The sequence below is a fragment of the Anolis sagrei genome, chromosome X (assembly GCF_037176765.1).
Source record: "Anolis sagrei isolate rAnoSag1 chromosome X, rAnoSag1.mat, whole genome shotgun sequence".
NCBI lineage: Eukaryota > Metazoa > Chordata > Lepidosauria > Squamata > Dactyloidae > Anolis > Anolis sagrei.
In genome coordinates this window covers 27,914,675-27,941,857 of record NC_090034.1, presented here as the reverse complement: position 1 = coordinate 27,941,857, position 27,183 = coordinate 27,914,675, and the positions used below count along the sequence as shown (strand labels likewise).

At 43.1% G+C, this 27,183-nt stretch overlaps 1 protein-coding gene across 1 annotated transcript in view; it reads left to right on the top strand.

Annotated features, from left to right (window-relative positions):
- Positions 1 to 8,419: 8,419 nt before the first annotated feature.
- CCNF (cyclin F) overlaps positions 8,420 to 27,183 on the top strand; it is a 35,096-nt gene continuing 16,332 nt past the window's right edge. The window contains exons 1-10 of the mRNA XM_060786204.2: positions 8,420 to 8,501; positions 12,109 to 12,263; positions 14,701 to 14,807; positions 16,418 to 16,485; positions 17,743 to 17,939; positions 18,786 to 18,839; positions 20,016 to 20,120; positions 22,359 to 22,436; positions 22,544 to 22,695; positions 23,879 to 24,043. Of these exons, the coding sequence (XP_060642187.2) occupies positions 8,489 to 8,501; positions 12,109 to 12,263; positions 14,701 to 14,807; positions 16,418 to 16,485; positions 17,743 to 17,939; positions 18,786 to 18,839; positions 20,016 to 20,120; positions 22,359 to 22,436; positions 22,544 to 22,695; positions 23,879 to 24,043 (1,094 nt within the window). The 5' untranslated portion in view covers positions 8,420 to 8,488. The remainder of the gene's footprint in view (positions 8,502 to 12,108; positions 12,264 to 14,700; positions 14,808 to 16,417; positions 16,486 to 17,742; positions 17,940 to 18,785; positions 18,840 to 20,015; positions 20,121 to 22,358; positions 22,437 to 22,543; positions 22,696 to 23,878; positions 24,044 to 27,183) is intronic.

Here is a 27,183-nt window from a genome sequence, read left to right as displayed (position 1 = left end):
TTAGTTTCCTGAACGTCATGAGGGAGGGGGCAGTTCTAATCTCTAATGGCAGGGAGTTCCAAAGTCGAGGGGCCACCATCGAGAAGGCCCTGTCCCTCGTCCCCACCAGCCGTGCTTGTGCAGGCGGAGGGACCGAGAGCAGGGCCCCTCCAGACGATCTTAGTGGTCTTGATGGTTCGTAGGGGAGAATACGTTCGGAGAGGTAAACAGGGCCGGAGTCGTTTAGGGCTTTATAGGTTAACACCAGCACTTTGAATTGTGCTCGGAAGCTAATCGGCAGCCAGTGGAGTTCGAGTAACAGCGGAGTGGTGTGCTCCCTGTATCCCGCACCCGTTAATCTGGCTGCCGCGCGTTGTACTTGCTGCAGCTTCCGGGCAGTCTTCAGAGGCAACCCCACGTAGAGAGCGTTGCAGTAATCTAAGCGGGATGTAACCAAAGCGTGTACTACCGTGGCCAAGTCAGCCCTCCCAAGGTACGGACGCAGCTGGCGCACAAGTTTTAATTGTGCGAATGCTCCCCTGACCACCGCTGAAACCTGGGGTTCCAGGCTCAGCGATGAATCCAGGAGAACTCCCAGACTGCGTACCTGTGCTTTTAGGGGGAGTGTGACCCCGTCCAACACAGGCTGTAACCCCGTACCCTGTTCGGTCTTACGACTGACCAGGAGTACCTCTGTCTTGTCTGGATTTAGTTTCAATCTGTTGTCCCTCATCCAGTCCGTGACAGCGGCCAAGCACCGGTTCATGACCTGAACAGCCTCCTTAGTGGCAGGTGGAAATGAGTGATAGAGTTGGACATCATCTGCGTACAGATGACATCGCACCCCAAAACTCCGGATGATCTCTCCCAACGGCTTCATGTATATGTTAAACAACATAGGGGACAGTATTGAGCCCTGCGGGACTCCACAGTACAATGGCCGAGGAGTCGAGCAGGAGTCCCCTAGTGACACCTTCTGGGAGCGACCCTCGAGAAAGGACCGGAGCCACTGCAAGGCAGTACCCCCGAGACCCATTCCCGCGAGGCGTCCCAGAAGGATACCGTGGTCGACGGTATCGAAGGCCGAAGAGAGGTCCAGCAGAACTAACAGGGACACACTCCCCCTGTCCAGTTCCCGGCGCAGATCATCAACTAAGGCGACCAAGGCTGTCTCAGTACCATGTCCCGGCCTAAAACCAGACTGTGACGGATCTAGATAGTCCGTGTCCACCAGGAATTCCTGGAGTTGCGAGGCCACCACACGTTCCAGGACTTTGCCCAAGTAGGGGAGATTGGAGACTGGCCGAAAGTTGACGAATTGAGTGGGGTCTAGTGATGGTTTTTTCAACAGCGGTTTGATGACAGCTTGTTTTAAGCTGGCTGGAATCTTGCCTTCCCGAAGGGAGGCATTAACCACCACCTTTACCCACTCTGCCAAACCCCCTCTGGCTTCTTTTACCAGCCAGGAAGGGCAGGGGTCTAGGATGCATGTGGTGGGCCTCGCCTCTCCCAGAACCCTGATGACCTCGTCGAGTTGAACAGATCGAAACGAATCCAACAAAACTGGACAAGCAGATGCTTGAGTTACATCCTCAGAGACTGCAGTTAATGTGGTGTCAAAGCCCACGCGGATCAAAGCGACTTTGTCCGCAAAGTACTGAGCAAATGCTTCACAGCGCGCTGTCGAGTCGTCAGGGGACCCACTCAAGGTGGGATTCAACAACCCTCTGACTACTCGGAACAGCTCTGCCGGACGGTTCCTTGCGGACGCAATATTGGCCGAGTAGAAAGCATTTTGCGCGGCCTCTATTGCCGCGCCATACGCCCTTAGATAGAGGCGTAGGCGTGTTCGGTTTGACTCGCTGGGCTGTTTCCTCCACACGCTCTCTAGCCATCTCTTTGTTCGCTTTAGCTCCACCAGCTCCTCGTTGAACCAAGGGGCCGGTTTCGCTCGGCGACTTAAGAGGGGGCGCTCCGGAGCAATCGTGTCTATTGCCCTAGTCAACTCCCTATTCCAGTGAGCGACCAGGGCATCGACAGAATCACCATCCAAGGCAGCGGAAACATCCCCAAGAGCCATCAGGAGTCCTTCTGGATCCATAAGCCTCCTGGGGCGGACCATCTTAATGGGTCCACCACCCCTGCGGAGGTTAGAAGTTATGTTCCTGATTTGAAAGTGTTATACTTGTTGAATTGTGCAGTCCTTACTTTGAAAGTACTTGTTCTACTCCAGAAACTTCGCTTTTGTGCCACAAACTATTGTTGAATTGGTTGAGACTCTATGCGATATTCATTGGAAAACTAGACCAAAAAGCACTATAGCAGGATGTCCCCCCTGCAGAAATAATGTTTTTGCAGCTCAATAAATTTCCCCCATGATTTTATGATAGAACCAATTAGGAAACGACATTGATAACCCAGGAACAAAAACCATGTTCCAGAGTGTTATCCCAGGGACAGAAAGAGAGGTGGGATCTTCTGAAGAGGGACATAGATGGCAAATGAAACACCGCAGGGGTGTATACAATCCAAAGCTTTTCATTGAGTATGTCATCATAGTCTCAACCAATTCAACCTAGTTTTTGGCACAAAAACTAAGTTTCTAGAGTAGAACAACGACTTTAAAAATAAAGACCAGACCATTAAACAGGAAATAACACTTTCAAACCAGGAGGAACAGTATTTTTTCCAATTTTGGTTACATAGCTTAGTTAGGTTGGATCTCTCCACCTCCTTGGAGAGAAAAGAAAGTTAATTAGTTATACAATAGAAAAGGAACCTGGTGCCATCTGGCGGTAGGCTGATCATAAATTGTTTGGGGAATTGGCTTGTTTTTGATATTGTGATTATATAACACATAATTCTTTTGGAATGGCATCCATTTACAAAGTGGCATACCTTGGTGTAAGTGTAGTCTTGCTTCCGGACCAGGGTTCTCTTCTGGATCCAGTGCTATTAGGCCTCTTTGTCAATCACAATCACAATAGTGATACATTATATATTCCCCGCCCTTTTCCTGATAGCTTGACACAAGGTATAACAAATTCAAAAACAAATAAACATAAAACTACAATAAGTTACTATTTTTTTTAAAAAAAACACAGACATATATATGAAAACGTATACCAAACATAGCTACAGAATTGACATATAGTGGTCAGCCCATTGAAATAGAACAATGTAAAGCAACCGCAGATAGTGAGAACCTGAGGTGAGGATACCAAGTCCAGTAAGTGGCAACTGGCATCCGCAATCAGCCATCCTGGGTGAGTCCGTGCGCCTGATGAGCGAAAAGAAGCCTGATGTTTTGAAATAAAGCTCACCAAGTTGAAGAAGAAGCCACTGAGATTGTTTATTCAATAATCTGATGGTGAAGTCAACTCATGGTAATACGCCAAAGTAAGCTGAGATACAGTACACTGCAAAAACAGACGTTTTATACATTGCTACCTACCCTTTGAAATTCCCGCTCCCGCTCAGCTGCACCCAGTTTTGCTGTGATTGGCTGGATGCCAATGACATCAGGGAGGACTGCAGCCCCTGCCGGCCAACCAGAAAGCATTCCTCACTCTCAATGTAGATTTTTCTCTGTCCAATGGCTGATGAGGGCTGGGCAGTCCAATAGACAAAGACGCTGAAATGAGTCTTGAGTGGATTATGCTCAACATTATTTTTAAAAATTTAATTATTACATTTGGCCCAGCTATAGGTCTCTTAAACATTGTTGTGTTACTGTTAATGTTTATTGCTTATTTTTTGTTATGAGTTTTATTTTATTGTTTGTATTACTGTTGTTATTGTTTTTATAACTGATGTATTGTGGGCTCGGTCTCATGTAAGCCGCACCGAGTCCCTTGGGGAGATGGTAGTGGGGTATAAATAAAGTTATTATTATTATTATTATTATTATTATTATTATTGTTATTATGTGGTCCCAGCAAGGGACAAACAATAGGGGACATCAGGTCCCAAGAACCTTTATTGTTGAAATGATAACAATCTGAGTCCCCAGTTTGTGGGTGCAGTGCAGTGGGTGCTGAATGTCAAAAAAGTCCAAGGCAGAGTATTGTTCATCCTAATACGATGAAGTGGCAAGTTGCTGAGAAAGGGGAAATGCTATTGTGTGTCAACGGGGCATGGCTTTCTTATCTGGGAACCACCATGCCAAGCGATGAGTGTAATTGTATGTCCAATAAGCTGCGCAAAGGACAGGTGGCCTGTACCTCTGGATCCTGTTGTCCTTGGCACAGCTGGAGTTCTATGGGGCTAATAGAGATGGACTAGCCAAAAAGTGAAGGGCGATTGAATCCAGTTTCATGCAAATAAAGCCCAGGAATACAGCTGACTGGACTTTCTAGGTCACAATAAGTGAGTAAAAGGTCATCACAAGGTTTGGTGGCAAAGCTCCTCCAAAAAGATTTTAGAGTAAGACACAAAATACAGAAATTTTAATAAAACACACAAAAGTGATCTCACGGATAGTGGAGGACTTACCCCACAGAGACCCAGTAGCTACAGGACAAAGGGGACACATATGCAGGAGGTATATGAATGTCAAGGAGGACCTGACCTTATGGAGTCCCTGGCTCCCATGGGGAGGAAAAGCTAAGATATGGACATATATGGGGCCGTGGACAGCGAGAGAACCCAATAGATAGGTAGTGTGATGCCCATGGGATGGGGGAACAAACAGGAGAAATCCACGAATACCTGGGAGCCCCTTTGGGTTTTGGTATCTGCATAAGTTAGTGTAGATGTGGATTATGGGACTTGGGGTGAGGTGCGGGCAAGGGAATTATGGATAAGAGAATAGATGGGTAAAACAGAAAAAGGTGAAGATTGGTGGATATGGAGGCTTCCGGGATAACCAGGACACCTATGGAGGTGGGAGTTGGGTGAGGGGGTTCAGGGGTCTTAGAGGACGTGTAGGGCTGTGATCAGCGGATACCGAGGGAGAAACAACAGATCTCGGCATCCGTGAGCAAGGCTAAAGCAGTTTCAGGGTTAGTAGAGTAAAAGTTAGGTTATCTGAGTGTCATGATCCCTCACTCATGCCAGCTGACTAACATCCCTGAAGTAGAGCACATGGCCTTTGGCAAAAAGGGAGGACAAGATCTTACTAGGACATATGAACCAGCCATAAAACTCAATTGCCTTGAGCTGAGAGGAGATGGGCTCTGGTTTGTGGGAAAGGAGCCACAACCATTGAGTAATTTATGATGTTGTAGTTTAGGCCCTAGAAAGTGAGCAGAATGGTTATTTCTTGGATTCTGAACAATAAAGATGCATGATAACTTTAACTGCTGTGTGACTTAGCATATTTCTTTCTAATGAAGTCTAACCCACAGCAACACAGCAAAGAACCCTCTCACTGAGGACAATTGAGTGAAAAAAAAAGGAAAAACAAAGGAGAAACATGGTTTTGGTGCACATTGGAGCTCTCAAGGTGGGAACAAAGGTTAGCGAGGGGCTTGGGGTGAGAAAGGAGCACAGATTACTCATCCACGGATACCGAGGGACAAATGATAGATCTCGGTATCCACGGTTTGGGGAGAACATATTGGGCTTACCAGGAACAGGTCAATGTTAGCCAAGGTAAGAAAAGGAAGGAAAGCAGTGTTGCTAGATCTGGGAGAGGGGGGAGGTCATGGGAGCTATGTGGGTCATGTGGACCAAGTGGCCACCAGGCTGGCAGTGGAATGTGGAACTGAGGAGAAAGGAAGGATTCTGGGAGGAAAAGGAGAGACGGAGAAGCAGGAATTAAAGGTGGGGGGGGGGGTGAGAAGTCTCCTGGGCGCTGGTAGCTGCTGGTTGGCTCCTCCAGACCACTGGATGGAGAATTATTTCTTTAATTTAGAAGGCACCCGAGGCCTGTGGAACTCTCAGCTGTGGTGCCAACCATGCCAATTTAATATTCCCTGAGGGGGGGGGGGGTCTGTCCTCGACAACACATTCTCAACTGGAATAATAACCCTGTGTCCAGTTCTAGGCAAAGCATTTCAAGGGGACGATTTTCAAGTTGGAATGCTGTCCAGAGAATGGCGATTGAAATGATCAGTGGGAATGATTGGCTCTGTAAGCCTATACGAAATGGCTTACGGAGCTGGCTAAGTTGAGTTTGGAGAAACAAAAGCCGAAAGGAGGCATGATAACTCTGGAAAGATTTGAGGACTGGAACAGGCTTTTGAAAGATTATTTTATTTATTTATTTATTTTGCTGCTCTGGAGAGATTCAGGGCAATGGGTTCAAATGACAGGAAAGGACATTCTACCTGAATTTTAGTAGGAAGAACTTCCTGACCGTAATAAGAGCTGTTTGGCAGTGGAACTCTCTGCCTCAGAGTTTATTGGAAGCTCCTTCCTTGGAGGCTTTTAAACAGAGGCTGGGTGGCCATCTGTCAGGGGCTTTGATGGTGCTTTTCCTGCATGAAAGCAGAAGGGACTAGCTGGCTTTTGGGCTCCCTCCCAACTCTAGGATAATATGATTGTATTATGATTATTTTTGAGGCTGGATGGCCATCTGTCAAGAGGCTTTGATGGTGCTGTAATCGAATGTGACCCTCCCGCCTGCACATACAAACTTCCTAACTGTGAGAGCTGTAGTGGAACTCTCTGCCTTGGAATCCATTGGAAGCTTTTAAACATAGGCTGGATGGCCATCTGTCAGGGGGCTTTGATGGTGCTTTTCCTGCATGAAAGCAGAAGGGAGTTGAACTAGATGGCAGGCATGTAGCCGGGGGGGGGGGCCTCGGGGGGCTTCAGCAGCCCCCCCCCCCCCAATTCTCATGGTGGTTCGCGAAAAGGCCTTACTGGTGCATTACTTAAACTGTTATGTGTATTCATATCATGATCTGATCACCATACTCAATATATCCCATATGCATGGGGGTATTGGGGTAATGATACAAAATGTTTGCTAGGGTAGACCCTCTTTCACTCAGACTCAGCCCCCCCCCCCCCCGAAGCTCAGCCCCCCTGAAACCCCCCCTGAAAAAAAATCACCCCACCCCCCGAAACGAAATCCTGGCTACGGGCCTGCTAGATGGCTTTTGGGCTTCCTTCCAAATCTAGGATAATATGATTGTATTATGATTATTATTGAGCCCCCTGGCCATCTGTCAGGGGGCTTTGGCGGTGCTGTAATCGAGTGTGACCCCCACCCCATCACCACACGCAAACTTCCTAACTGTGAGAGCTGTTCAGCAGTGGAACTCTCTGCCCTGGACTGTGGTGGAGGCTCCTTCTTTGGAGGCTTTGAAACAGGCTGAATGTCTATCTGTCGGGGGTGCTTTGAATGCGATGTTCCTGCTTCTTGGCAGGATGGGGTTGGACTGGATGGCTCACGAGGTCTCTTCCAACTAAGATTCTATAACTTGGTGAGATTCATTCTGTAACATTGGCTTCTTTGTCTCCCCAGACATGGCCCACAGCAGCCTAGAAGTCTGGATCTCACTATCCACGACAGCTCTACATTGCTCTATTTCAGTGCTTTCCCTCCATGAAGGCAGAAGGGGGTTGGACTGGATGGGCCCTAGGGTTGCTCTTATTACTATTGTTGTTGTTATTGTATTATTATCATCACTACTACAAAGGCTGGATGGTCACCTGTTGGGGGTGCTTTGATGGTGCTTTTCCTGCATGGCAGAATAAAGGGGGCTGGACTAGATGCCCCCTGGGGTTGCTCCTATTATTATTATTATCATCACCGCAAAGGCTGGATGGCCATCTGTCGAGAGGGCTTTGATGGTGCTTTTCCTGCATGGCAGAATAAAGGGGCTTGGACTAGATGCCCCCTTGGGTTCTCTTCCAACTCTAGGATTCTAATATGATTATTACAGTATTAATAAGCAGAACCTGGATGGCCCTCTGTCGGGAGGGCTTTGATGGTGCTTTTCCTGCATGAAGGCAGAATAAAGGGATGGGATAGATGGCCTTAAGAGATCCTTTGAACCCTAGAATGCTATTACTATTACTATTATGTATTGTAAAACTGCGATTCCCTTGCATCAAAGCACGCCCTTTCAACTGAAACGGAATGGCATGACTTCTGCACTGCGGAGGCATTCCTCGGGAGGCTTGGGCCGGAATGCTTTCTGTTGCTCTCATCTGCGCCTGTGCCGACCAGCCCCAAGCGTTCGAATCTTCCCCACCCCTTCGGAGTCCTGCTGCCCAATCGCGGCCCGGCGGCGCTCTCTTTGCCCCGCCTCCCGTCCAATCAGCAGCCCAGCGGGGTTTGAAAAAGTGAGCGCGCGGTGACTTTTTTGAAAAGAAAAAAAGAAAAAAAACAAGCAGGAAGGAGGTGTGGCTTCGTCAAGGCCCTTTGGCGGAACCGCAAGCAATTGGTCGCTGAGTTCGAAGTGGGGGGCGTGGCTTCGAGGCTGAAAAAGGAGGCGGGAGGTGCTTGTGAATGAGACTGGGCCCGGAGGGGGCGGGGCCAAGTGGGGCCACACCCACCGGCCTGTTTGAGCGCTGGCGGTGAGTTTGGCGCGGCGACGTCCGTTCTTGCAGCATGAAAGTTGGCGGTGAGGGATTGAAACTCTTACATGATTTTTTTCATGGTTGTTGTTGCAGGTTCTTGAGTGGCAAGTGGCGTTGTTTGCAGGCTTGGCCGGGTTGAGTCTCTTTTCAGAGCAGAGAGAAATATTAAGACTACTACTATTATTATTATTACTATTATTATTATTTAGCTCTAGTTCGGACTAGTAGCCACCCAGTTCAGTGCCATAAGATGATGATGATGATTATTATTAAATTCTTGTTGAGACTAGGAGCCATGCAGTTCAAGGTAATATAATAATAATAATTTATTCAATAAAATCTATATTATTATTATTATTATTATTATTATTATTGGGACTAGTAGCCATGTAGTTCAAGGTAATATAATAATAATATATTAAATAAAATAGATATTATTATCATTATTGGGACTAGTAGCCATCCAGTTCAATGTAATATAATAATTATAATAATTATAATAATTTATTCAATAAAATAGATATTATTATTATTATTATTGGGGCTAGTAGCCATCCAGTTCAATTCAATAAAATAGATATAATAATAATGATGATGATGATATAGTTGGGACTAGTTTGGATATGTGCTTTTAATATTTGTATTAGGTGTTTTTAATTTTTATGTTTCATGTTTAAATGTCCTCTTATCTTATGGCAAATTGTCCTATTGAATTTATGCTTAGTTATATGCTGTTTAAGTTATAATTTGGTTTATATATGGAAGGCATTGAATTTTGCCATTCTTTTTGGAAACCGCTTTGACTCCCCCCAGGAATGTGAAAAGCAGTGTAAAAATGTTGTAAATAAATAAATAATAGCCATTTTGCTTTTATAATAATAAGAAGAAGAATAAGAATAGTTATTCTAGTTTGGATTAGTGACTGTTCAGTTCAGTAAAATAAATGCGATAGTAATAATTTAACTCTTGTTGGGACTAATAACCATTCACTTCAGTTTAATAACATTATTATTATTATTATTATTATTATTATTCAACTCTTGTTGGGACTAGTAGCCATCCACTTGATTTTAATAACATTATTATTATTATTACTACTACAGTAGAGTCTTGCTTATCCAACATTAAGGGGCCAGCAGAACGTTGGATAAGCAAAAATGTTGGATAATAAGGAGGGATTAAGGAAAAGCCTATTAAACGTCAAATTACATTATGATTTTACAAATTAAGCACCAAAACATCATGTTTTACAACAAATTTACAGAAAAAGCAGTTCAATACACGGTAATGTTATGTAGTAATTGCTGTATTTATGGATTTAGCACCAAAATATCACATCGTATTGAAACAGCTGTGAATTCGGAATGCATTAGATCAAGGGTCCAAAAACTTTTTAAGCAGAGGGCCAGGTCACAGTCCCTCAAACTGTTGGAGGGCCGGATTATAATTTGAAAAAAAAAAACATGAATTAATTCCTATGCACACTGCACATATCTTATTTGTAGTGCCAAAAATGCTTTAAAACAATACAATAATTAAAATGAAGATCATTTTTAACAAATATAAACTTATTAGTATTTCAGTGTGTGCTTTCAAGTCATTTCAGACTTAGGTTGACCCTGAGCGAGGGCCGGGTAAATGACCTGGGAGGGGCATATCCGGCCCCCGGGCCTTAGTTTGAGGACCCCTGCATTAGACAATACAGAACATTGGATGAGCAATACTGTACTGTATTATTATTATTAAACTCTTGTTGGGACTAGTAACTATCCAGTTCATTATGGTAGAATTCCAAGAAATTGGGGATCAGAGTGGAGTCCCTGGTGGTGCAGTGGGTTACACTGCTTAGCTGCTGAACTTGCTGACAAAAAGTTTGGCGGTTTGAATCCGGGGAGCGGGATGAGCCCCTGCTGTTAGCCCCAGCTTCTGCCAACCTAGCAATTAAAAAACATACAAATGTGAGTAGATAAATAGGTATCGCTTCGGTAGGAGGGTAATGGTACTCCATGCAATTGTGCTGGCCACATGTCCTTGGAGGTGACAATGCCAGCTCTTCAGCTTAGAAATGAAGATGAGCACCACTTGCCAGAGTTGGACTCCACTAGATGTAATGTCAAGGGGAAACCTTTACCTGGGGATAAGAAAGTCCTCTTTAATTCAGTGGGGCCTTCCTTCTGGTCTTCATTGCACACTGTAGAATTAATCCAGTTTGACACTTCCTTAACTGCCATGGCTCAATGTTATGGACTGTGGGAGTTGTTTGGTGAGGCTCACTCCTTGGCAGAAAAGGATAAAGGCCTTGAAAAAAACCACTTCTCCCGTGATTCATAGCACTGAGCCATGGCGGTTAAAGTGGTGTCAAACTGGATTAATTCTACAGTGAAGATGACCCTAAAGACTAAAAACTTTGAAAAGTGAAGTTCTTAAAATAATTGGTGGAAGGAGTTGTTTGGCACGGAGTTTGAGGGGCAGCCTATGTGCACCTACACTGTAGAATTAATGCAGTTTAATACCACTTTAACTGCCAAGGTTTGTGTTATCGTTGTTTTTGTTTTGCAAACCTTCTCTGGCAAAGAGCTCTGATACCTCAACAAACTATAGCTCCTAGCATTCCATGGCAGTTCAAAGTGGTATTGATTGCAATTAAATATGTAGTGTAGATGCAGCCCCTTTTGTTGGGAATCTTTGCAACCTTATGCAAGGTTTACTTTTGTGCTGAAGATCTTAGAAGAACCCTAATGGAATTTTGTAGTTTGAGTTGTGCTCTTTTTCAAAGTTCAGGACTTGCCCTATAGGGTTCTGCCCCTGCCCCTCCTTTTGGGCGGTAAGCAGCTTTTTGCAAAGGGAGGCAGGCGAGCTTTAGACTCTTTCTTTCCTTCAAAAGTCCCCTTCGTATTATTGGCTCCTCTGCATTTCTCCATCTGATGGATTCAGGCCAATATTACGGCACTGAAGTTGGATATATATAATTACTATTCTGTTATGGACAGTTGACACCTTTTGTATTATAGTGGCTCCTCCGTGTCCATGGATTCAGCATCCCACAAACTGACCCAACCATGATTGGAAAATATTTTTAATGCCAAAAGCAAAGTTTGGTCCGCCCCCCCCCCCCCCCCCAATATATATATTTAAGGAACACCACTTTACTATAGCATTGTATTTAATAGGACTTCATCTAGAGCATTCCATCATTGGTGGAGCTCAGAATGCCATTTGATTGTAAGTGAACTATAAATCCCAGCAACTACAACTCCCAAATGACAAAATCAATCCCTCCCAACCCCACCAGTATTCAAATTTGGGCGTATTGGGTATATGTGTCAAATTTTGTCCAGTGAATGAAAATACATCCTGCATATCAGATATGTATATTATGGTTCACAACAGTAGCAATATTACAGTTATGAAGTAGCAATGAAAATAATTTTATGGTTGGGGTTCACCATAACAGGAGGAACTGTATTAAGGGGTTGTGGCATCAGGAAGGTTGAGAAACACTGTTTCAGAGCATGTTTAGGCATCGACCCTCACTTTTGTTGAATCTTACCTGGTATTCTCGAAAGAGGTGGTCAGACCCAGGCCATCATATATAATGATGATATGCTTGATGCTCCTGTGCTCATGTTGACACAGCACGCCTCCCTTTAGTGACCCACTGCAGGTGTTCCCGGTGCTTTTCCGTCCCTTCCAAGCGGAGAATGAAGAAGCGTCCCCGGGTCCTGACACTCCTCTGCCTCCCGGAAGACATCCTCTTCCATGTCCTTAAGGGGCTTCCTGCAGAAGATATCCTCTCCCTTCGAGCTGTAAGTTGGAGCCCTTTGCAAGCCCTGCTTTTTCTTTTTTAAGGCTATAGCTATGTAGTTGCCTATTCCTAATGCAAAACTACACCTTTATTTGGGGGGGGGGGGTTCTTTTTGTAGCTCTGGAAAGTATTCATCTATAAGATAATGATATGGGAACCTACATCACTCAGAAAGTTGTTGGACTACAACTACCATAATTGCTTCACATGTTAGGCATAATGGGAGCCGTGTTGCATTTACGTTGCAAAGACTTCCCATCTCACCATTATTTCCTTGAGGCAAAAGCAGAACTTTCCAAACATTTTGTGTTTACGGTCCGCTTTTCAGGCATGCATCATTTCACAACACAGCAATTTGCTTTTACTAGCAAGAACTCCTTATAAGAGATGCAGGCATAGATGCAAATTGTAATAACAAAATGTATGAAAATCTGGGCAAGATTAATTTCAGACATTTCAGTTGGCTGTGTTGGGGGTGCTTTTATTGAACTATTGTGTGGTTGCTTATACTCAAAGTTCTCATGTTTAAGTCTTCAATGATATTGAATTTTACTTGGTTCTAACTATGCTCGTTTATGTAGTGGTCCATGCTCTTGTTACATCCCGAATAGATTACTGCAACGCACTCATAGAATCAGAGAGTTGGAAGAGAAGTTGTGGGTCACCCAGTCCAGCCCCCTGCCAAGAATAAGGAAAATCACATTCAAAGCACCCCTGACAGATGGCCATCCAGCCTCTACTTAAAAGCCTCCAAAGAAGGAGTCTCCACCACACTTCAGCGTAGAGTTCCACTGCTAACAGCTCTCACGGTCAGAAAGTTCTTCCTAATGTTCAGGTGGAACTTTACTTTGGGTTACCCCTGAAGACTGCTCAGAAGCTCCAGTTAGTTCAACAAACAGCAGCCAAGTTGCTCACCGGGAGCGTATAACTCCTCTGTTATGCCAGTTTCACTGGCTACCTATTTGCTCTCAAGCACAATTCAAAGTGCTGGCTTTAGCCTTTAAAGCCCTAATCCGCTCCGCCCCAGTTTACCTGTCCAAACCTATCTCCCTCTACAAACCACCAAGCATGTTAAGATTATCCGGGGAGGTCCTGCTCTTGGTCCCACCTCCTTTGCAGACGCGTTTGATGGGGACGAGAGACAGGGCCTTCTCCGTGGCGACTCCTCGGCTGTGGAACTGCCTCCCCAATGACATTAGATCTGCCCCCTCCCTCCTGACCTTTTGTAAAACACTTAAAACCTGGCTGTAGGGTTAAGCGTTTGAACAATAGATGGATCAATTGGGAAGAGAATGTTTTTAGTGACTACAATGGATTAATCTGGACTATGATTTTGAACCGGCAAACTGTTTTTAAATTGAATGTTATAATTGTTTTAATTGTAACTGATTTTTAATGTATTGTGTTGGCATCTAATGACTGCCTGTTGTAAGCCGTCCTTACTCTCTCTTCAGAGGTGAGAAGGAAGGGATATAAATGCTCGAAAAAAATAATTTTAAGGTGGCATTGTTTGGCATTTTATAATAATTGGGTTCATATGTACTTACTGTACTTGTTTGTTCTGTATGTGAAAGATCTATGGTCTAAGCATTAAATAAAATCTATCGATCGAATGAAATGTATGGAGACACCACATATGAAAACCTTTCATTGGTGTTTTTAAAGTATATGATTCATCGCTTTTTTCACATACATTCAAAGGTTTCTCATGACATTTGTGTGCAACACACAGCTTGGGCAGCTATGGGTTAAGGTTTCTGTCATTCTGGGAAAAAAGCAGGACCAAATCCAAGTATGTTTTAGTGTAAAAGCTTTTGTGACCTCTGGCTAAGGCTGTGAAAGGCAGTTCCACCTTTGGGATGGGGAAAATCAATCTGTAAGCTGTGAAACCCAAATTGCTGGTAATATGACACTGAAGATGAAAACATTTTAAAATAATATACAGTATAATTACTATTATTCTGGTATGGACAACTGAGACCCTTTGCATTACAGTCCCTATATTTATTATTATTATTATTATTATTATTATTATGTTTATTCATACCCCGCTTCATTTCTTCCAATGGAGACTCAAAGCGACTTACAATTAAACGTATGACCACATAATTTATAAATATATACAAATATGCAAACATTTAAACAGAATTAAACACAACACTATTAAAATTCAGATAAAATCTATTAAAACATATTCAAGGCTAAAAATCATAGCACCCCCTGACTTGCTCTTAAAAATCTTCTTTAAAAGCCTGCCTGAATATTTCAGGAACACCACTTTACTCCAGCATTGTGTTTAATAGGACTTCCTCATTTCTAGATTCTGGTATGCTAGAAAGACGTACCAAGACCTCTTTTATGATGGAGTCCATGTGTCACAGTTTTGCCTCAACTGTATTAAATACAGTGCTGTAATTGCCTACTTCTCTCTCTTGTAGGTCCACTCTCACCTTAAGTACCTTGTTGATAACCACTCGAGCGTATGGGCCTGTGCAAGCTTCCAAGAAGTGTGGCCATCACCCAGAAACTTGAACATGTTTGAAAGGTAACTTTGCAGAGATCCAAGAAACTCTCAAAATTAAGGAAAACAACAGCCAAGTGCTTAGGTTACAACTTCCCACCAGCTACCCCTTTCACTGTGGTGTTTTTTTTTTTTTTTTAATCACTGCCGACTCCATCTTGTATATACATTTAAAATCAGAGCATGGTGGAAGAGGGGAGTTTCTATTTGTCTGGAAAATGCAAATACTTCAATGACTGCAAAGGCTTTTCCTACTGTACTTGAATATTGCAAACAGGGCTCTTTTAGTGGTTGCTCCTATATTGGGAGAAAGGTATGATGAACTATGTGCAGTTGCTTATATTCAAAGCTTCCTTGTTTAAGTCTTCAATAATATTGAATTTGATTTGGCTTCTAACTAAGAAAGAGGCGGTTTGTGTAGTATTTTTAATGTTGCATTGCTTGGTATCATATAATTGGGTTTATAATAATAACAACAACAACACTTTATTTATATTCCGCTCTATCTCCCTAAGGGGACTCAGAGCGGATTACAACATACACAGATAGGCAAACTTTCAGTGCCTTTAATAGAATGGAACAACAATGACGTACAAATACAAAGAACAAAGGTAGTACATTTTATTGATTAGCCCATCGGCTGTATCAAAACACTGGACAAACACATTTAACACGTACACATACTGCATACAACCCACAGTACAACAAAAGTTCAAATAAACAAGCTGTTAACAAGAGATCAAGATCCCAGTCCAAATCATATATCTGCATCACCCCTACAGTTTTCCCCAATTGACTCCAAATACGCCATTCTCAGCTGAGTTGCTTTATATAGAAAAAGGGCCGTTTTGTGTTTTATTTTAGCATTCTAGCCGGCCAATAAAAACGTAGTTTTAATATAAGGATCCCAATGTGTCTTTTGTATAATTTATGGTCCAAGGTATTGGTTTCTCTCTTTCTTAGAGAAATTACAACTAAACAGTACATGTGTGATACCTTCTACCTCTGACATATAATTGTTCATTATATGGAACTTGGTTAAACCTTCCATGTTTGACCATTGTATCCAGCTGTTGAAATCTAGTAACAGAACAAAGGTAAAGGCTTCCCCTTTCATCTCCGGCTTCTGTTTTCGGTGCTCAACTCTGGCGATCGGGAGGTGCTCTTGTTCCATTTCCAAACCAAGGAGCTTATTTTCCGTAGGCAGCTGGTCGTGTTGCCAGCATGGCTACATGGGCGCCTTTATTAACTTCCTGCTGAAGCGCTACCTATTAGTCTACTCACATTTGCATGTTTTCGAACTGATAGGTTGGCAGGAGTTAGGGCTAACAGCGGGAGCTCACCCCGACCTGAGACTTCGAACCACCAACCTTTAGGTCAGCAGTCAAAACTTCAATGGTTTAACCCGTTTTCTCACCGCAGTTTACTTGTTCTGTTTGTGAGAGATCCATGGTCTAAGCATGAAATAAAATTGAATAATAATAATAATAATAATAGATCAATAAGTAATAATAAGTGATATGTAATAATAGATCAGTAAGTAATAATAACATTATTATTAATAATGTACGCCATGCAATCCTGTTTGTGTAACCGGAAAGATATGGTACTAGTTAATCCTCTCTATGTTTCAGAGCTGCAGGAAAAGGTAACTTTGAAGCAGCCGTGAAGCTTGGCATTGCTTACCTCTACAATGAAGGCTGTAAGTACTGAAGTGTATGTTAAAACATTCACATGTAAAATGTATTTAAGGGTATGTAGCAGAGCTGTGTCCACTTACTGTGATGTGTTTGGATCTCTTGCCTTGGTCACTAGCTTGCTCTGCCTTGTTAAGGGCCATAGAAGGTTCCTAGCAATTATGTTCTCTTTCCTTGGTTGCAATCGTTGTTTGCGTCTTTTCCTATTAGGACTTTATGTATCACATAATGGACAGTTACGCATGATATCAGTATGGGATGCCGATTCAGGAATGCTAGGTTTCTATTATGTCTGGCTAAGGAACTATGAAGCCTTCAGCTCAAGAAAGCCTGTAGCTCAAGAACAGAATATATACTCTGTTTTGTCTATAGACTATTCCGGTTCAGGCTCTGGAATCTGCATTTCAGGCAGGGAAAGGCTGGATCCTTCAACCTTTTCAAGAATTGGGTCTCTTTTCATTCCAGGTTTTGGGACATGCTTCTTTCTTTGACCACAAAGGCTGTTTCTTCATTGCCTTTTGTTGATTTTGGCGATAGATAGGACAGCTTTGAAAATGATGGCCCTGTTTGGGAGTGTTAGTTCAAAAATATTTTTTAAAGAGAGTGTTTCCCCAAAGCTGCCCCAAGCTAGTGCTATTGTCCTGCGCTGTAATGCCTCCTTAAATCAGGCTGCAACTATTTGGTCCTCTGGTCAGCTTGGCGGATGGACAACACCGAGGCCCACCTTGAGCCCAGGACGCTTTGGGTGGCAGCTTAAAATTGGATGTTTGAATTGAAATCCTCAGGTTCGTTGGCTCATTCTTGGATCACATGAGTATTCGTGTACGATGAGCAGCGTTGAACTGAATGAGTCAGCGGTCTGTTTTACAGCATGTCCTAGGATGGTGGGAAGGCATTCGTTCTGGCTGGTTGATGTACTGCAGGCTGTCCCTGAGTTATTGTTGCTGATAATAATAATAATAATAATAATAATAATAATAATAATAATAATAATGGATTACTAGAGGGCAACTTGCCATAGTAAGGAAGCTTTAGCAGCTTTTGTAGATTTCTCCATGTTGACTTTGTATTAAATGTTGCTAACCTTTTTAATGGATTTTATCTGTGAATTTTTAAATACCATTTATATTTAATTCTGTTTGTAGGTTTTAAACTGTACTGAAAGGCTTTTAATATAAGCCACTTTGAGACTTTGGAGAGAAAAGCGAGGTGTAAATAAACATAATAATAGTATTATATTGCTATCTTTTTAATGAATTTAGTATCGGTCTCAGACGAGGGCCGTGCAGAAGTGAACGGGCTGAAAGCTTCCCGCTTCTTCAGCCTGGCGGAGCGCCTGAACATCTCGGCCGCCCCTTTTGTCTGGCTCTTCATCCGCCCACCTTGGTCTCCGAGTGGAAGCTGCTGCAAAGCCGTGGTCTACCAGAGCCTCAAGGCTGAGTGCCGGCTGCAGACAGCGGTAAGCTCTTTCAGTTCGCGCTTCCTTTTTCCACCGCACAAAGTGCATGGAAAAATTATGAGATGTATTCAATTGATACCCGTCCCCCTGGACTAACAGTGGTTTGGGGCAATTTTCCCGCTTTTTCTCCCAAATTTGCTCCTGTGGGTTGGAGGAAACTTTGGAAGAGTACAGGTGTTAATGGACAATGGACATGATGTAGAAAAGAAAGTAAGAAACCACAAGCTAGAAGAGAGGCCAATTTAGTTCAGGATGTTGTTCCCATAGTGCTTATGAGAAGGGCACAAACAGGACAGATGTGAGAGGAACCTGTCTTAAGAATATAAGAGGAACCTGCCTAGCCCAAAATCCAGTTCTTACAGCAACCAACCCAGCAGCCTAAAATACAATTCTCCCAACAAAATGTGAATATACCTGCCATCCAGCAACTGATTTATAGAGGCATACTGCTTTTGATAGTGGAACTGATATACAGATACTCTGACTAAAAGACATTGATGGCTCCATCATCCTTGAACTACTATAGGTCTGCGGTAGCTCAGCGGGTTAAACCGCTAGCTGCAGAAAACGTTTGAAGCTGCAAGTCTGGGTGAGCACTTGTTGAGATGGAGTCTGCCAGAAATGTTCTCTTTGAATGGCTCGGGGTTTTGCAAGAAACTTGTGGGTGTTGCCATTCTAGCCATGCCTTGAATGCATGCATGCTCATGAAATCACACTTTTTCTTCTCAAACATATGATCAGGTGAATGATCCATCTCTAGAAGTTCAAAGGAAGGCATTTCTCTTCTGTGAAACCATGTTGAGCCTTGCCTCTTGTTTCTCATGTTCTTCCTTTCCTCCCTTTTAGACTCAAAGAGGCTCAATTCTCTATTGTTTGGCTAAGGTTCTTAATCTCTTTGAGGTAAGGCTTTCTGGTAATAAAGTGCTGATGATACCTTTTCTTTCTTTCTTTCATTCGTTCATTCATTTTTGACACTTTGAAAACTTCATGATATAAAAAATGCATTGTCCCAGCAGGGAGGTTTGCTCTTCTGCAAAATCTTAGAAATTACATAGATATTTTATTATTTTTTATTATTTTTTTTCCTAATGGTTATAGAGCAGGGCATGGGCAAACTTTGGCTCTCCAGCTGGCTGTTAGGAATTGAGGACGTTAAAGTCCAAAACACCCGGAAGACCCAAGTTTGCCCATGCCTGTTATAGATAGATGTCCATGTGCTGTTCAAAAGCCATAAATCCAGCCAGTTTTAAGCATGGATTTAAAATTCGTGCCCTGTGTGTTGAATCCCTTGTCCTGGGTATGAAATATGTATTTTATAAAATTTTAACTGAACTTTATTGCTTACATCAACTAATTGTGGACCCGGGGTGTTTTAATTGCATTACTTGATTTAATTATTACCTATTTTAATTTTATGTTTTGAGTTATATTTACTGTAGTTGTCTTGTGATCTATGTTTCTTTTTATGTTCTGTTGTAGTTATCATTTGTCTTAATTTTAATGCATTATGTGCTTATTATTATTTTGTATTGCTTTGCCTTGTTACAAGCCACTCTGAGTCCCCTAGGGAAGAGGGATGGGATATAAATAATAATAATAATAATAATAATAATAATAATAATAATAATAGAAATAGTTGAGATTTTAATTCTATTGAATGTAAAAATTATGTCGCGTTAGCTATTTATTACGTTGTTGTGTGCTTTATCATTTTTTATGAGATGTTGTGTTTTTGATTACTGTGTTTATTTTTATGGTTGTGATGTTTTTGTTTACATGTTGTTTGTCGCTTAGAGTTCCTATCTGAGAGAAAAGCAAGATAGAAATAAATAAATTATTATTATTAATATTCAATTTTTGTTTTTGATAAGGCCAATTGGCTAATCAATAAATTGTTGTTATTATTAATATTATTAATAATAATAGAAATATGTTTTAATAGAACTACTTGAATAGAACTATCATTTGAATATATGTGTTTATAGAATTTTTGCGATGAAAGCCACCTCGAGACATGAGGAGAGGCGTGTAAGGAATAAACTTATTATTATTAATATTGATATTTCTTCTTTGAAGGATGAAGAAAAGAGGAAAGAAGCTCTAGAGATGTTTGAGAACTCCTCCAAGCAAGGCTGCTTGCATAGTTCTTACCTCCTCTGGGAAAGCAATAGAAAAGCTTCTGTGAGTTTCCATACAAGAGATTATGCATTGCATGGATACAAACAAGACTTGTCTTATCTAGAGTTGTACGCGGAATTCGTTTCTCCCATTTCATCCATTATTTTGTTCCCTTTGGGAGCACGGAACGAGAAGCCCCCTCCCGGTACAAAAATCATCTCAACAGGAAAGCAAGTGAGAGCCAATAACCGGCTCCTCTGCTTTTGTGACCATGTCGTGCCCCTAGCTCGACTGAGCTCCAGGTCCCTGGGCCTCCTTGAAATGTGCTGCCAAGGGCCAAGGAATTCACTCCCTCAGCCTCTCTCTGCCTGCCTCAGGAGCCTGGAAAAGGACAAACAAACAGTACCAGAAAGAGGGTTATCTTTAACCCTCCTCCACCAACAACATGGAAATCTTTAGCTGCAGCAGCAATAGCCAGGCTTCCAGGTCAGGTCGGTGAAAGTGGGGGGCAAGGCTAAGCACATGAAGCCTAGGACCAAGGACCTCCCTCCTTCCCTTCCTCCCTCCCTCAGCCTCTCTCTTGGGGAGCTGAACCTGGCGCTGCAGGAGCCTTAAATCCAAGCCACGTCCTGCCTCTCCTCTAAAGTAGAACAGCAATACTAATAATAATCATCATCTTTATTTATACCCTGCCACCATCTCCCCGATTGGGACTTGGGGCGACTTTAAATCCAGGTTTTAATGAGGATATGGAAGGGGAGCCTGTGGGAAGTCGTCCTTCTTAACCCTATTGTTGCTAATGGGCCGAAAATAAAATTTGTTTTGTTTTGTTTTTGTTTCTTTGTTTTTGGATGCTGAACAAAAAACCCATTTGACAATGCGCCCGTTTTTTTGGAGGCACTGCAAAACGGATATGGGGGGCTTCCGAAACAAGCAGGCAGAAACAGATAGTGATTCACTCCAAATGCACAAGCCTAATTTTGTCTTTCCACATGGCCAATGGCTCGAATGGTACTGGTGAGATGTGAGTTTGTATCTCACAGCTATCCTTTGCAGAGTATTCAAAATGACTTCCCAGGGCAGCAACGAAGAACTTAAACGACTGAAACCAGAGACTTGCTTTCTCAATGCAAAATAGGCAATATTAGATAATTCTCATGTCCATAATGCCAACAACTATCTATTTTAAAGAGCTCAGCAGTAGAATGCAGACATCAGATTTTTCCCTAAACATATACATCCTAGTGACTTCAACAGGAAGTTGAGAACATGTGCAATACTCCAGTTGAAACCAGTGAGGCAAAGTTTGGAACTCTGGGTATATTTTTTTTACAAGAAAGTGACCTCAATTGAACATAAGAAGACTTCTAGTCAAGCAGACACACTTTGTGTCCCATTGAAATGAACCATCCATCTGTATTGATATAGATATAGATGGATATAATAATATTAGCACCCCAAAATCAGCCTGGGATTAAGAGCATTCGATTGGCATCTGCTAAGGACACTCATCCAACTGCAAGGAGGCCTGGAAATCATCTCCTCAAACAGAACATTCATTCAAGGTTTAAAGTAAATTATAAAGTAACTGAAAACTACCTCAATCGATGTTTTGGGTCATATTTCTGTTCCTGTTTTGAAAGTGCAATTTCCTGTTTAATTGTACTGTCCTTAATTGGAAAGCCATTGTTAAACTCTAGGGACTTCATTTTTGTGGCTGCCACAATCTAGATTGAATTGGTTGAGACACTATGGAAAAACTAGAGCAAAATATGCAATAGCAGGATGATGTCCCTCCTGCAACGATAAAGCTTTTTGCAGATTAATACACATTTCCTGTGTTTTTATGATAGAACCAATTAGGAAATAATGACATCACTAATCCAAGAACAAAAAATCATCGTGTGACATAGTATAATATATCACAATAATGTAATAATAAATAATTATAATAACTTAATACAATTATAATATAATAAAATAATAAATATAATATATAATGTGTTGCAGGATGTTCCTTCCTCAACGACAAAGCTTTTTGCAATTTAATCCACTTTTCCTATGTTTTTATGATGGAACCAGTTAGGAAATAATGACATTGATAACCCAGGAAAAACAATCATCATGTGTCATAGTGTAAATATTATAATGTATTAATAAATAATTATAATAATATAAAACAATTATAATTGTTTGTAGCAAAGAAAAAAGCAAGTTTTTAGCTTGTCTTCCCTGCAACAGACAAGAAATGTCTGTCTCTCTTAGAAATATATATTTAATGACAGCGTGCTGTATTTGTAGATGGCAGACCCTGGCAGATACCTTCAGAGCCTGAGGAAACTCAGAGACTATGCAGCCAAAGGCTCCTGGGAAGCCCAGGTAAGAAGAGCGGAGTTGGAGTTTTTGAGCCGTTGCTGCTATTCTGAAAAGACAAGATCTCATTATTTTCTGCTTATCTCTGCACTGTTGTCTTTCCTAATTTACAGCTAGCTCTAGCCAAAGCTTGTGGGAATGGGAACCAACTAGGACTGGAGACAAAGGCTGCCAACGAGACGGTGTCTCAACTCTTCCAAACCGCGCTTCCTCTCTGCAAGCAGAGCATCTTCACCGTCCAGAAGGGAATGAACGAGACAATGAGGTGTTGTTTAATTGTGCAGTCATTACTTTGAAAGGAGTTGCTCTGCTCCAGAAACCTTGTTTTTGTTCCACAAATTAAGATGAATTGGTTGAGACTGTATGATATATTCATGGCGAAACTATTGCAAATATGCTATTGCAGAATGATGTCCCTCCCACAAAGTCAAAGTTTTTGCAGTTTAATAAATTTTCTCATGTTTTTAGGATAGAACCAATTAGGAAATGACATTGATAACCCAGGAACAACAATCATAGTGTTACATAGTGTAATATATTAAAATAATGTAATAATGTATTTAATGTATTGATATCCTATGATTTTTAATTTTATTTATTTTAATGTATGCATATATTGTATTTATATATTATATGTGTGTGGCATTGAATTATTGCCAAACTGGAAGCAGCTCTGAGTCCCCTTTGGGGTGAGATAGAGCGGGGTAAAAATACAGTTAATAAAAATAATAAATAATATAATATAATTATGTAATGATATATAGTTATATAATGTGCTGCAGGATTTTTTTGCAGTTAGTAAACCTTAGCTGTGTTTTTATGATAGAACCAATTAGAACCACTTTGCACTTATATCACATAGTGTAACATAGTCCAACCTGTTTAGAGAATGCACAGAAAACCGCACCGAGTCCCTTGGGGAGATGGTAGCGGGGTACAAATAAAGTGTTGTTGTTTAGGAAAGAGAGAGGTATTTTCGTTTTCTCTTCCTCCTCCCAATTTTGGGACCCTAAAACATCCTGGGTTTGGTGTGATGGCTGTGTGTGGGTTTATCTATCTGTCTGTTTAACTATATGGCTTGTAAAAGTGGTTCATGCCTTCATGTGTGTTTTTAGGGGGCCTCATGTTGCAATTCTGATTGAAAGAAGTTAGTAGATGGATAGACCTGCTTATTGATTAGTCCTCTGACTATATCAACAATGGACAAAAAATGCACAGAGAAATGAACACTAATTACAGCCCTACAACTCCTCTAGTTGTTAAGTGAAAACACCATAAAACTTGATTAAATAATAAGTTTGGTAAAATGGGATTGAATTACAAGGTGAAAAATAGGAAGTCGAGTGACAAATGTCGAAGGATCGGTCGAGGGATTTAGAGAAATCCGTCGACATGGCAAGGGTCGCATGGAGCTGTGGTTTAACTCGTTGCCTTGTCTTGTGTCCTAGATACATCCTGGTTGACTGGCTGGTAGAAGTGGCCACCATGAAGGACTTTTCGAGCCTCTGCCTCCACCTGACTGTTGGCTGCGTGGACCGGTACTTGAAAATACGGCCTGTGCCGAGGGTTTCTCTGCAGCTGTTGGGAATCGCATGCATGGTGATTTGTACTCGGTAAGAGTCACAACAACTGTTTATTCTGTTGTTCGTTTTTCCCTGCACCTCTGTGACAAACACATGGTTGGCAAAATTTCCCGAATGTTGTTCGCTGTCGCAGCTCATGAGGTCTCCTGCTACTCTTGTGGATCTGGACTCGCGAAGCCAACTGCCAGCCATGGCTGCTTCTGGAATTCCTTATTATTATTATTATTATTATTATTATTATTATATTAATTATCTCTCTTGAAGGAAACTCAAACCAGCTATGTATCTATTATTATTATTATTATTATTATTATTATTATTATTGATATCCCGGTTTCTCCTTCGTGGTGTCTGGTGAAATATGCACATGTGATAGTTGATGCACCTGTGCAGCAATCACTGGAAACCTCTGAAAATCTGAGAAGGCTTGTGGCTGCTGCCCCGCCCCTCTTCCCCATGAGGCATATAAGCTGGAGGAGGGGCAGTAGCTCTAGTTCCTTTTTTCCAGCCGCCTTAGCAGCAGCTCATAGGAACCTCTCTGACATTTACAAACTTACCTACAGACTTGGACTGTTTAATGGACTTTTCTACTCTCCAACCCTGACTTCGGACTGATATTGTTGACTACTCTTTGTTTAATCCTTTATTATGGCTTCTACTGTGATTAAGAAATGTGTTTCTTGTGGGGATAAGCTTTCTGATTCAGATAGCCATGCTTTGTGTCTCCTGTGTTTAGGAGAAACTCACTCTGTAAAATCCTGTTCTGCCTGCAAGGCATTTACACCGCAGACAAGGAAGAGCTGGGAGAGGCAGCTCAAAGCCCTACTCTGTGAGAAGGCTCTCTTACCTTCTTCCTCCTCTGATGGACCCCTGGTAGCGTCAGAGCCCCCTGGACCCTTGCAGGGCCAGGACAGTGCTCACTGAGCATCTGCTCCAGCCAAGGAAAGAGGCTCTAGAGAAAGAACTCCCTCGCCAGGAAAGAAGGGAGGGAAGAGGAAGGAGAAGACACGCGGCGTCCTCGAGCGCAGGGCATATCTTCTGGAAAAGCGGTTTCGCAACCTCCGAGCAGCTGTGCAGCACATCCGTCATTCATCCTCTGTGCAGACCAAGCACATTCAGTCAACGTTGGGGCATATGGCTTCCACAACTGCTGTAACACCATTTGCCCGGCTGCACTTCTGACCGCTGCAAGCGTAGTTCATCAGGGTGTTCGACCCTCTCCGCCACAGCCAGCATCGCATGTTACATCCACCAGCATCCATCCGGCTCTCACTCCATTGGTGGGCAATGTCTGCGTCGGCATGCCATTTCATCCTACAGGGCCTTCAGCAGTCATCGTCACCGACGCCTCTCTTCAAGGCTGGGAAGCCTACTCCGGCACACTCTCCATACAAGGGCTGTGGACATCAGCCGAGACCAAGCTCCATATCAACGTGTTGGAGCTGACTGCCGTCCAGAAAGAGCTCCGAGCATTCAAGCGCTCTCTTCAGGGCCGTGTGGTCCAGATTCGCACAGACAACACAACAGCCATCTGGTACATCAACAAACGAGGGCCGCAGTCCTGCTTTTGCCCCATCCAGTTGGCTCTCGACATCTGGCAATGGTGCATTCCCAGGAGAATCCATCTTGTGGTGTTACATCTGCCCGGCCAAATCAACACGGTGGCAAACCACCTCAGCAGGGCTGGGCCCACCGACCACAAGTGGTCGCTGCACCCTCACGAGACCCACCTCCTCTTTCGATGGTGGGGACGGCTGGACATTGACCTGTTTGCAGCGCCAGCCAATGCCAAATGCAAACGCTTCTGTGCCAGGATGCCACAAGACACGCCACAGAGATGTCTGGGGGATGCGTTCCTCTACAGTTGGCACGGGCCACTGTTGTACACTTTTCCACCACTACCTCTCCTCAGCAGAGTAGTGGCCAAACTGGATGCGGACAGAGCCAATGCCATCCTGATAACACCTTGGTGGCCAAGGCAACCCTGGTTCGCCCTCCTCAAGGCCATGGCTGCGAGCAATTATCTTTCACTGAGCAATCGGCCGGACTTGCTCAAGATCCAGGACGGTTGTGTCCGTCACCCAGATCTCGACCTGCTCCGTCCAACAGCATGGCGGGTCAGGCCGCACCGCTACCTCCAGCAGTGACGGCCATCCTCGAAGCTGCACACCAGCCTTCGACACAGCACTCGTATGAGGCTAAGTGGAAGCGCTTTGCGGTGTTTACACGCCAACATGGTGTGCAGCCTCTGCAGGCCCCCTCTTCACTCCTTCAGTTCCTTGTGACGTTGGTAAATTAGGGCCTGGTGCTTTCTTCAATCAAGTGCTATCTTGCTGCACTCTCAGCATATCGCCGCAGGGAAGGTGGCTTCTCCTGGTTTCAGGACCCTCTTGTCCAACTCTTCCTTAGAGGGTACAGGAATCTCTGGCCACCAGCCTCCCCTCCACCTCCCTCTTGGCAGCTTGACCTTGTGTTGTCAGCATTGATGAAGCCACCTTTTGAACCCATGGCTACAGCCGATCTTTGTCATTTTTCGTGGAAAGTTGCTGTTTTGGTGGCAGTCACCTCAGCTCGCAGATCCAGTGATTTGTGTGCACTCCGTGTTGATGAGCCCTATCTCTGATTTCATAGGGACAAGGTGGTTCTATGAACTGACATTGCCTTCCTCCCTAAGGTCACTTTGGTATATTATTTGGCTCAAGACATTGTGCTTCCAGCATTTTTTCAAGCTCCACAAACAGAGCTTGAGCGGGCGCTTCATCTTCTTGACATCTGCAGAGCGCTCTCTTTCTACCTTCATAGGACGAAGGACTTCAGGCAGCCTCCTAGGTTTTTTGTGAAGTACTGTAGTGACACCAAAGGTCTGCCTGTTTCCCCCCAATGCCTATCGGCATGGGTGGTCTCCACCATTAGACTTGCCTATCAGATGACGGGCAAAGATTCGCCTGTGCATCTGAGGGTCCACTCCACGAGAGCAGTCGCTACATCGGCAGCTTACCTTTGTGGAGTTCCATTGGACTACATCTGTCGGGCGGCGATCTGGTCCACTCCGTTAAGGTTCGCCACCCATTATAAGATGGACGTCCAGTCGAGGAGGCACGCCGCATTTGGCAGAGCGGTTCTCTTCTCAGCAGTGGCATGATGCCCACCATCCAAGGTTTGTGGCTTGC